At 33.8% G+C, this 13,009-nt stretch overlaps 1 protein-coding gene across 7 annotated transcripts in view; it reads right to left on the bottom strand.

Moving 5' to 3' along the window:
- Positions 1-13,009, bottom strand: part of STXBP5L (syntaxin binding protein 5 like) — a 419,550-nt gene that overhangs the window by 242,296 nt on the left and 164,245 nt on the right. For all 7 annotated transcript variants that reach the window (XM_017513535.1, XM_017513534.2, XM_017513536.2 and 4 more), the window contains exon 7: positions 11,482-11,545. In XM_017513535.1, the coding sequence (XP_017369024.1) occupies positions 11,482-11,545 (64 nt within the window). The remainder of the gene's footprint in view (positions 1-11,481; positions 11,546-13,009) is intronic.

Raw genomic sequence — 13,009 nt, 5'->3', positions numbered from 1 at the left:
TCAAACTCTTGGGCTCAAGCAATCCTCTCACATCAGCCTCTCAAAGGGCAGGGAATACAGGCATAAGCCACCATGCCCAGCCCTCATTATTTGTTTAAATAAGCTTTCTGATCCTTGATATGCTTCTTCTCATTCTGGATCTTCCATAATATGCCTAGTGGACCATTTTAATAGTATTCCATAAGTTGTGTAAGGCTTCTTCCCTGTTCTTCATTCTTTTCCCCTTTTGCTTTTCTGATTGAATTATTTCTAGTTACCTGGCTTTGGTTTCACTGATCCTTTCTTCTACTTTCTGTAGTCTGCTGTTGACCCCTCTAGTGATTTTTTTTTTCAGTTTTATTATTGTGCTCTTCAGCTCCATGGCTTCTGTTTAGTACTTTTAAATGTTTTTTCTTTGCTGAAAGTTCTAGTTTTGTTCATAAATTGCTTTCTTGATCTCAGTGAATCTCTTTATGACAGTTATTTTAATTCTCTATCAGGTAAGTCACATAAATCTATTTCATTAGGGTTGGTTTCCATTATATTATTTTGTTTGAAAAAATTTATGCCTGATTCTTCATTTTCCTTGACAATGTTGCTTTCTGCACATTAGACAAAGCAGGCATCTCTCTCAGTCTTCCTGAGATGTCCTCATAGAGAAGTTCCCCACCAATTGGCCTAGACAGAGATTTTGAGGACTTCTACTTACTCTTCCCTTTCCCATGGAGATACAGGTACCTGTGGTCTTTATCTTCTCAATCTGTGCTGAGCCCAGTGGAGTAGATATAGCATCTACCAGCTCAGGCCACCTCCTTGGTTTTCCCCAGACAGCTAGATGTACCAGACCTATCAGAGCTTCAGGACTGGTGAGACATGTGCTAGGTTTTTTGCTTGTTTTGGCACCCCTGGAGAAATTAGGGTACTGGATGCACAGATCAACTCCTTTCAACCTAAGGGGTAAGCTGAGGGCTGGGATTTTTCATCTGTCCTCTGTGCTGAGCAGCAGGGCAGGGAAGGTCAAAAGCATCTATAAGCCCAATTTGCTGCTTCTGTTCTTGTCTAGGCAACTAGACTGTTTCAGAACTCCGTGCTCCAAGACTGGCAAGATAGAAACCAATTCTCTGGGGAGCCCCTTTAGAAAAATTGAGGTGCTGAATATGTGAACAAAGTTCTTACCTCCCTTGGATGAAGCTGGGATACAGGAATTCTCTCCTTGATCACATAGCGCTGCACCAGGAGCAGGGTTTCTGGTAAGGAGGCATCCTAAATCTCCTTACTGGTGTTAGTGAATCTGGTTTCATGTTCTCCTGGGGTCCAGAAGCTTTTCAATTACTTTGTCATTTTTCACAAAGGGAATCTATATGTGAATTGCAGCTGACTCTGTTTGTGAGAATGAAAACCCATGCTTCCTATTCTGCCACCTTGCTGATGTTGCTCCTTTTCTGCTGATATTAATACATCTAACAAATCCAAAGTTTTTTCATGGAACTTTTATTAGATTTACTTATCACTCTTATAATTGCTCATAAAAATTATTTGAATGTTTTTCTTTCTTGAAACTATACTCAGAACAGGGGTTATAAACTTTTTCTGTAATAAGACAAATAGTAAATATTTTAGGCTTTCCAGACTATACAATCTCCAATAAAACTTTATTTAAAAGAATAACAGGCAGGCCATATTTGTCCAACTGGCCATAGTTGGTAATCTCTTTTAAAAACAGTCTATGTAGCATCTAATATTGGTATTATCTAATATTTGAAAAAGTAGTAAAATTCCATTATAAAGTCAGCTGTGTTTTTACTTCTGAGTGGGAGTAGTAATTTAATAACTTTCTCATTTTCATAAACTTTGTCTCCAGTGGTATCACTGTTAATAATTTCCCTATGGGATTACCCACATTACCTAGGATTTTATATCTACTTGCTTAGAGTTATGTAAGATAATTTAACTTGAAAGTTTAAAAATTTCCTTAGTTTTTGTATGATTTCCTCTTGTTTTGTGTATTATTCTGTGTAACTTTGTTTTCTCCCTATTTTTCTTGATTAGGTTAGATATTGGTTTGCATATTTTGTTTATGTTCTATTCAAAGAACTAGCATGTTGATTAATTTATAACATAGCTTAAAATCAGAACTGAAGTTCTGCTCTTATGTTCTTATGTCTTTTATGCTTCCTTTTGCTTTATTTTGATCTTTTTTCTAGCTTTATGTTTCATGTTAGACTTATGTATTTTAATTTATAATTTTATTGATATAAGATGTAAGGGCTACAAATTGTTTTTCTTAATTATTTTCATAATATTCCACAGATTATGATATCTGTAGTACTATTTTTGATGTTTATATTTTCACCTATTTTAATTTGTATTTTCTATTTGATCTAATAGTTGTTTAATGAAGAGTCTAACATTTTCAAGTGGAAGAAAATTTTTCTGAATTTAAAATAACTGTATCGTTATTAATATGAAATGCATAATGCAGTATACTGCTATTGGCTCTACAAATTGTGATTTTTCTTTACCAGTGTCAGTCAGGGTTATCCCTTAATGGAGAGGTAATTGAGCAACAGTCCGTAACCAACTAATGCCAACCAATCTTCTGACTTGTCTATGAAGCAGGCATAACTTCTTTCTTCCTCTGTCAATTGGTTTTAGGTATTTCCCTCCAATCCCATGAGATTATAGATGTAGGCTGACATGAAGGTATTTTTGCAACAGATGGAATTCTTGACTCCATGTACATCTAATTTACTAATAACTTTTTGAAAGTTCAAAGCTAATATCCTAAATATACCATGTCTCCCACCCAATTTTATGACTCAGTGAATATAACATCTAACTCATGATAGACAGCACAGGTTACATAGTCATTTGGTGTTCCATAGTTCAGGCTCTACAAGGACCCAGGAGTATGTCAGGAGTCGCTTTGACAATGGATAGTAACTGCTGTGACTCCTCTAGCGGGCTTTCCAATAGAACATTTTATCCACCTGATGCATATCAGATCTACAAAATCATACATCCCAAGTGGTAGAGTAGCTTGCAAACATCTTTGACTTAGGGGACAAACACTACTAGGTTTTTCTCTAGGGTTTCACTCAAAACTGGCAGACTTTTGGGTGATCTAAAAATTAGTTGGTTCAGTAATTTCAAGGACATTATAAACTATTATTTAAATCTAAAAGCATCATCAAGTGATGTGACACTTTCTTAGTTAGGAGAAGTAAAATAGCTTATGCTTTAATTTAGAAGAGATGGTCTATATGCCCCAGACCCTAAGACCCTAAAAATCTTTATATATGGTAAAGGCCTCTGGATCTTTGTGGTATTTTCTTCCTACCCTCTGAAACATGAATTTTATGAGTTATAAAGGTACTTGCCAGGTCTGCTCATCAGATGCAGTTAGCATTACATATGCAACAAAGTGAATTGGTATACTTTCTAAAGAATGTCCAGACAATCAAGATTCCTGAGGATTATATTATGACGGAGAGCAGGAAAAATAACATAGTCCTGGAGAAAGATTTTGAATTTATACTTCAGCCCTTTCTTTTGTTCTTCTCTGTTGATTAATATGGGGTCCATCCCACGTCCATGTGAAAAACAGATTTCCCTAAATAAATAACTGTATATTAGGTACCATAGGTTGTATTGATCTATACCCATAAAAGTATCAACAGCTGGGCAGCTTGTGATTGGGACTGTCACCTGGTTATTTTTATAGCAATATACTATTACCAACCTCAATCCATTTTGTTTTCTTTTGCAAAACCTACACAATGGAACTCAACAATAATGTACTGGTGGCCACTATCATTGCATCATTCAAGTCTAATTGTGCTAAGCTCTGCAATTTCTTCAGAGATGCTTTATTGCTTCTGATTACAATATTGGCAGAGGAAGACAGTTTCAGGAGATTCCATTTTTCTTTCCTATTATGTGCCTCTAATAACAATGTAAGCAAACAAATATGAGGATTATTTCAGCTACTAAGCATATCTGTCCAAATGATACATTTGGAGAAAATAACTGGGTTTGTCTGCATACTCACTAGATCTACTGTGAGATTAGACTTGGGCCAAAACTCCATCTGTCAACTGGTTATTTCATTCCATATGTCTTGCCTCTAACTGGAGGACCATAATTTCTTTTTTTTTTTTAATTTTCCAGTATTAATGTCTGCTCTGACTCTATATTTAACAGTACCGAAAACTAAACAGTTACTTCTGCAAATGATCACAGATGTTTCTATAATCACTATATGTACTTATGATAGCATTTCAGGATTCTTTTTCAGGGACAGACAACTAGCTCCTTTTTTAATCAATAGCTTCTGAATCTGCAAACTGACTTATATCTCAAAACCTGAGGATATACTGTAACTTTCCATTTTGATGGTATATGTCAAAAATTAAACTGCTCTTAATTTTTTTTCTGATCATGCTAGGCAAACAACATCTCAGTCAGCTTCCCAACTTATTTTGCTCCTAGAAACATCAAGATATATTAGCCATACCATAGATTCCTGCATTGCCGCTGCAGCCTTGCTGCTTATTACGGTAATTAAACCCATATTGCCAGAGGGTTAAATCTTGCCACCTGGCCTCTACCAATCCATGGATATTATAGAGCCTGACTCTCTTCCATTAACTCCTACTGTCAACAAAGGCCTTAAAAGGGACAACCACTACCAAACTTCCAAATAAGCTAATGCTTGCCTTTCTGGGGCATTTCTTACTAGGTTAAGTGAAGACAGGATCCTCAGAAACCTCCTAGGGAACATAGTCAAAAGGTGAGTTGCCAGAACAAACATATTATATTCATTTTAACATATCATCTCCCTGATCCCTTTTTTAATACTATACCAAAAGACTCTGATGTCTCTACTTTTTTTTAGTCTAGGCTTCAAGGGGCCATCCCAGCAAATTACTACTAGGACCATATCCAAGTGTTCCTGCCAAAGGACTAAATCCAAAATCATAAGTAAGTGCCTCCATAAAAATAAACTCTCCCCTATGCAGCTCCCAAGTTCAAGTCCTTAAAAACCACTCTAAACACATTTCCTTGGTGACAGTATTAGTCAGATCCTCAATTCCTTTGGTAGGTATTCTATTTCCTTCACATCTAGTATATTTCTTCCTGGAGGAAGATTTATGCTTCTGTTAGGTTGTGCTGAGATCTGAGATCTGATTCTGGTTGTTTGCCTGAATGCAATGATATTGGAGGTGGTCTTGTGAGGAAAAACATCATCATACAAGGAAATTATTTTAGGTAAGATCATTTCTGGTCATTACACCCAGAAAAGGGAAACTGCTCTCCAAAAATGGTGAAAGAGGTACTTCTGCTGATCAGAAGGGTTTGGGGAAATTGGGGGTTGCTGGGATTTACAATATATTCTCAGGCTTAATCTATACAAATTTCTCCATCCCAGGTTAACGGTTGAATAGTGCCCTCAAAAATTTATGTGCACCTAGAACCTCAGAATGTAACTTTATCTGGAATTAAAATCTTTGCAGAAATAATTAGTTAAGGATTTCAAGAAGCAATCATCCTGGATTTAGCGTGGGCACTAAATCCCACCTAGGCCCACCCTAAATCCAATGACTGCTGCTGTTATAAAAAGAAGAGAACACACAGAGACATAGAGAAGATCATGTGAAAATGGAAAATGAAGGCAGAGATTCGAGTTATACTGCCACAAGTCAAGGAACACCAGGAGCCACCTAAGCTAGAAGAGGCAAAAAAGAATTTTCCCCTAGAGTCTTCAGCAGGAGCACAGCCTGACACCTTAGTTTTAGATTTCTGGCTGTTAGAACTGGTAAAAAAAATAAATTTCCCTGTTTTAAGTCACCCACTTTGTGGTCATATGTTATGGCAGTCATAAGAAACTAATATACCAAGGTCATACTCTTTCCTTATCAGGGCTGACTTTAACAAATGAAACCTATCAAAGATATGTTCTTGGTCCCTTATAAGCAGCTCCTGGGCCTATTTTTAGCACAGTCTTCCCTAGAGCTACAGAAAGTAAGGGTTCCTTTAAAGCTACCTTAGAGGACTTATGGGATTTGGTAAATCAGTAATTAACTGTTCTGAGATGATGTAGGAAGACAAAAGGACTCCCAAGGAGTCCTACACTCTACTACCTACACTCTAATCCTTGGAACCTGTCAATATGTTCCTTAAATAACAAAAACAACAAAAAAGACTTTTAAAAGTGAAGAATGTTTCCCAGTTGTGGTGAGAAACGGACACAATTGTGGAAGAAGAGTCAGAGAGATGCTATGTTGTTAAATTTGAAGATAGACAAAGGGGCTAAAAGTCAAGGAATGTATGCAATCTCTGAAAAAGGCAAGAAATCAGATTGTTTTCTAGAATTACTAAAAAGGAATGCAACCCTGCTAATACCTTGATTTTAGCCCAGTGACACTCGTGTTGAACTTCTGCCCTATAGAACTGAAAGATAATGAATTGTGTTCTTTTAAGCTATTTATGATAATTTGACAATGGAAAACTAATACAAGTACCCTCAAGGAAGTTATTTTATTTCATCATCATTATATAATTATCATTACCCGATATCAAACATCATGACTACTTGAGCTCCCTTTGTCTTATCTGTCTAGAATAGAAAGATTAGTCCCTAATCACAGAAGAACACTTTTAAAGTAACTATGATGTCACTACATGGAAGGGTTTAATTCACTTTACCTGGAACCTTCAACAGGTTTGCTGATTTTAGACAAGAAACAACCTAGCTTCAAAAATCCAATACTGAGGGTTTATAAACTGGAACAGGAGTCAGCAGACTTTTTATGTAAAGGCCAGATATTGAATATTTTAGGTTTTGCAGGCCTAACTGTCCAGCTTTACTCTTACAGCAAGAAAGCAGCCACAAACAATACCTTAATGAATGAGCATGGCTGTATTCAATAAAACATTTTGAGGAAACAGGCAGCATGCCAGATTTGGTTCGTGGCTGTAGCAGTCCCTTATCTAGAATAACTGTAATAACTGTTATCTTAACCAGGAGTGTGTATAAAAAAAAGCCTGGGGCAAGGTTTAGTCCTAGTGTTGAAGGGAGTAGTGCACTCTCAGGATTGTAATAATAAAAGAAAGATGATTCATTATCACACTAACCACTATTTCATGGGGAGAAGCAGAAGAGACATCACCAGTCACCTAACAGGTGTACTGGCATGGTCTTGCAAGAAGTCTCCAAAAGTTTATGTGAGAAAACTATGACTCAAATTAGACAAATAAGGAGGAAGAGAGGAAGAATTTATTACTTGTCTCTTGTCTAACATTGGTCAAGGTTTTCTCCATGGGAGGTTAACACCCTCTCTCTTCGGAATTATGTCATTTGATCCCTTTGGTGTCTGTTAGGGAAGCCAGATTGAATGCCTTATGTTGTAACACATCTTCTGAATCCAGAATTAATGAAAGGAGCCAGAGACCTGGGACTAGCTTGTCAACTTCAGGAAGCAATGCTGCATGAAATTAATTAATTTTACCAAACATGAAGTGAAGCAAGCAGCTCTTGTTTGGGAAACAAGAGAAGCTGAGAGGATTCAAGCAGATGTACTCAATACTGTATCTAATCAACACAGGCATCTCTCAGTTCAGAAGTACCCTCATATTCGATAGATAAATGCATAGTTTCTTTATAAATGATATATTGGTGGAAAGATGGCCTATTTTCTGATTCTATGATATTATCTTGTTTTTTTTTTTCTTTTTTTTTTTTGAGATGAAGTCTTGCTCTGTTGCCCAGGCTGGAATGCAGTGGTATGATCTCGGCTGACTACAACCTCTGCATCCCAGATTCCAGCAATTCTCCTGCCTCAGCTTCCTGAGTAGCTGGGACTACAGGTGCACACCACCACACCTGATAATTTTTTGTGTGTTTTCGGTAGAGACAGGGTTTCACGATGTTGGCCAGGCTGGTCTTGAACTCCTAACGTCAGGTGATCTATCTGCCTCAGCCTCCTAAGGTGCTAGGATTACAGGCATAAGCCATCGTGCCCAGCCATATTATCTTGATTTTGTAGGATCCTTAACTTTAGCAGTTTGTTCCTTCTTGCACTTCACCAATTAGCTTCCAAGAGAAGCTTTCCCCTTCCAAGTTTAATTTATTCCAGAAATACAAACATGTTGAAAGTTAGATAATCTATTAAAATAATTCAACAAATTAACAAATTAAGAAATAATAATCTTCATATATGTAGAAAGCATTCAATAAAATTCAACACCATTCATAATTTTAAATATTGGAAATAGATGGAATGTTTTAACTTCATAAAAGCAATCAAAGATCTGCAATAACCATTTTACTTAATGCTGGAATCGTGGAAGCATTTCCTTTGAGGTTGGAAACAAAAGAAAGTTCCTAGTAAAACCATTTTTATTCAACACTGCACTGGGGTCCTAGCCAACAAAAACAAAAAAAGATATATATAACTATACATATTGGAAAGGAAGAAAATTTGTCTATATTTGCTGTTTTTATACATAGAATATTCCAGAGAATCTAAGAACAACTATTAAAAACAAAGCATTTAATGATGTAGCTGAATACAAAAAATTAAAAAATCAATAATATTTTATAATCTAAAGATAATCAATTATGAAACAAGATTAAGTCACAAGGGCAATAAAATCTATAAGGTACTTATCAAATTAAACTAGCAGAAGATATAAAAGACTTTTATAAAAAATTTATAGTTACAGCAAAACACAAATGAAAACCAAAGTAAACATATCATATTTATAGATGGAACACCCATATCTTAAACATGCATATTTTCTAAGTTATACATTCACATTTCAAATAAAATCCCAGTTGCGAATTACACTGAGCTTGACAAGCTGATTCCAAAATTCATACAGAAGAATAACGAGTCAGAAATAGCCAAGATAATTTAGAAAAAGGGGACCAGCTTACCAAATATCAAGATATTTTGTAAGTTATAATTAATAAAGTATGTCAGTACAATAGTAGATAAATAATGCAGCAAAAGGTAAAGCCCAGAAGACCCACCCAGATATGGGAACTTGATATATGAGTGAGATGTATAATCAATGGAAAATAGATTGACTGTACAATAAATGAATTATTTACATGTACAAATAAAAGTCTACTATATCAAATCATCATAAAATAAATTACATAAAGATTAAAATCTAATTGTGAAAATCATGGTCTTAAAACAGATAGAAAAAATAGAATTGCATTTTCTCCCTGGTAGGGAAATATTTACTGACTAAAAAACAAAAAGCAAGAATCACTTGAAAAGACTGATAAAACTGAATATGCTAAAATAAAAAAAAAACTTCTGTGACGAAAGACTATTGATGAAAAAACTGATATACAAGAAGTAAAGTGATTTATTCAAGATTATATGCTAATAAGTGCTAGAGACACAACTCAAACTTATAGTTTTCTGCTGCCAATATTCATCTATTTTGCAGTCTTTGCAATTACATAATTGCCACATTGTATTCTTTCATAAAAATTTGAACACAAAAAATAAGAATATCTTTGACCATTTTCCCCAATTCTGATCTTCAGTCTCCTCCCAGATTTATTTATATTTTTTCAGGCTTTTTTTTCCTTAGGCATTTGAACATGTAAGTACAAATATAAAGGCAATGCTCAAGTGGTTTTATACCTTACTGTTCTGCAACTTTTATTTTTAAAAACTGTGCCTTAAAGAACTTTCCATATCAACACAACATTCCACAGTAAGGACATTGATTTATTCAATATTCGATAATAGTCACTTAGACTATTTTAACAGTTTGCTCCATTAGTCAAATAAACAGTGTAGATATTAGAAATGAATTTTCCAGGTCATAAGAAATACTAAAAATAAATATGTGTTTTAAATGTTGATAATGCTTAATTGCTCATCCTGGTATATATACGTATATTTAGATGCTATTTCCCAGTGCCTTTTCCATTATCTGATATTTTTAAATTGACATTTTCAGTGTTTAACGTTTTGTCAGTCTGATGGTAACAAATTGTATATTTTATTTCCCTAATTATTAGTGAGACTGTTTCCTCCTCACTGCCAAATTCCTACCTCTAGAAGTAAGAGGCAACCACATCAACTCTTAAAATCTTATTTTTTGGTAGCCTTACTTTCATATGTCTAAATATGTTTATATTGCTATTTTCTGATTTAGTCATTAGATACTATATATTGATTTCTTACTACAAGATGAGGATTTAGTACAAGTTCTTTATATATTTTCAGTGTTCATTATTTGTGACATCTAGGAAATATTACATCCCACTTTGTTGCCTATCTCTTATTATGATAGACTTGTAATAGCATATGCCCTAAAGTTTTTAGATTTTTATCCAAGACTGTCCCTACTCCATAGTAACTAATAACCCATATCCTACAAGCATCTTTGAATACTTTCTGAGTCATGATTTTAATGTTTACTAAACATTGGTTCTTTATGTATGCATGAGGCAGAGGTCTTACTATTCTTTTCAAAATGAAGAACCAATTGTCCAACACCATTTTTTCAATAGCTAATTATGTCCTCAAATATCTTCTCTAAAATATATACCATTTTCCCAAATACCTGAAACATTTAGGGATTATTTATTTAGGTATATTGGTCTTCTTGTACACCCCTGTACCAATATAACATTGCATTTCTTTTTCAAAAATGTCTTGGCTATTTATAAACATTTTCTTTTCTTAATAAATTTTAAAATCATCTTTTGTATTCTTAAAAAATAAACTCTGATGACACCTGATTGGAATTATATTGTACTTGTGGATCAATGTGAAGGAACCCAGTGTTATTCCATGGGTGAGTGGACTTGCCTTTCAGGTTCAATTTTTGGTAGGCTAATTCAGTTTCTATCCTTTAAAAATAAACAAAGAACCAAACCTACATACTAAATAATTTATTAATGTTTTCTATAGTATTTAGCAAAAATTATATATTGAAGAAACATTATTTAATAATAGAGAAATTTTAGATATTTTCATGTTTTCAACTGTTTCCTCACCACTAAAGGCAAATTATGAAATAATCAAAGTGAATAAGAATTATTTCTGTAATATAACCTTTTATATATAAGTACATATTAATAAAATCAAGATTGGCTAATTTATATTATTTAATATTGATCATTTATCCTTACCAAACTGAGTAACAAAGGAAAATTATAATCACATTATTAAATTCAAGCACAGAGTATTTGAAAATTAAAGTTGTTCTACATGTTATCATCTTCAAAATGCCAGTATTAAACACCAATTTTAGCTCTCAATAAAGCTAAAGACTTAATTTGGGACCATCAGTAGTGTGAATCATTCATTCATTCATTTACTCATTTGTTAATTCTACAAATTTTCATTTTAAATAATATAAAATGCTATCAACTGGGCTAGATATTAGATATACAATAATAGTAAGGTATACCTTTGTTCAAGAATGAGGAAAATAAAAAAAAAATAATATCATAATACTCACTTTCCCTTCATCTCTTGGGCTATCACTTAAATGTACAACTGGACCTGGATGAGTCTTGGTGGATCTGTTAAATAAATTCAAAACAGTAATTAAAAACCAAACATTAAAATACTTTCCACTAGAGACTGAAACAAAGAAATTAAGATTACACTGGAATAAAATCCCAACATTCTAGGGTTAAGCTGAGATTCACTTAACTTTTCGGTTTACTTTACTAACTGTATTTTTATTTACTAACTGCAAACTACTCATTTAAAAAAATGGGATTAAACACAAAGATCCACATAACAATGGGGTTCTTTATTATTTGAAATGTTTGTTGTCACATAAGCACCCCTGAATTTTTTTAACAGTCACGAAGGTAATGCTGTAAACCTGTCTCAATCAAATTGTGAAGTACATACCTGATTTAAGACTTTCTTTCACATGAAATCTCCTCTGATTATTTTCCCCTAAAGAAAAGTACAGTGGCACCTTTGATTTAAAAAATAACTCTAGTGATAATCCTCTTACAGAAAACCAACAAATTAGAAAAACCTAGTTCATTGGTTTTACCACATTTATCAGATTATTTAGCATAATAAATAAGATAATTATGAGTCTAACAGCATATTGTTAAAAGACCCAGGTTCTATCCATCTGACTTTAAATTTATTCTACTCTGATACCTGGCATGTTTCTTTTTATAATTTCTAGTTTAACTTAAATCACTTTGAAAATGATTATGTCATGATCAAATATAACATGACCTGATATGACAAAGGTTTTATTATTGCTCCACTTTCCGCAGCCTTTCTCCATGACCTAACAGTGCCAAATTAATCTTATTATGATTATATTAACATAGTTTCAGTTTCTTTCTTAATGAGACACAAAAATTATCAAAGATTCTATACAAAATAATGTAGAAGATTTAAATCTTAGAAACTTTTTGGAATCAAAGTGACAAATTAATTCCAGGATCTTCTGATACTGACTCCTCAGAGTGAACAAGAGGAATAAACACAGATTCATTGGATATTGATGACTTTTGTTGGTGGATTCATCATTTTCATCTAAAAATGGAAATATTAGCACTGACCCTACTGAATAATTGTGTGGATTAAAAGAAACATACAGCATCTAATACTATAGCAAAACATAGTATGCATTCAATAAATAGTATGATTGATGTGATAACTGGAAAATCAGGGTTACTATTTGCATTCTAGAATACATACAGAAAGACACAAGCATTCCTATACACCAATAACAGACAAACAGAGAGGCAAATCATAAGTCAACTCCCATTCACGATTGCTACAAAAAGAATAAAATACCTAGGAATACAACTAACAAGGGATCTGAAGGACCTCTTCAAGGAGAAATACAAACCACTGCTCAAGGAAATAAGAGAGGACACAAACAAATGTAAAACTATTCCATGCTCATGGATAGAAAGAATCAATATCATGAAAATGGCCATACTGACAAAAGTAATTTATAGATTCAGGCTATCCCCATCAAGCTACCATTGATTTTCTTCATA

The sequence above is a fragment of the Cebus imitator genome, unplaced genomic scaffold (assembly GCF_001604975.1).
Source record: "Cebus imitator isolate Cc_AM_T3 unplaced genomic scaffold, Cebus_imitator-1.0 Scaffold494, whole genome shotgun sequence".
In the NCBI taxonomy this organism is placed as follows: Eukaryota; Metazoa; Chordata; class Mammalia; order Primates; family Cebidae; genus Cebus; species Cebus imitator.
This window is presented reverse-complemented; position numbering and strand designations above follow the sequence as displayed.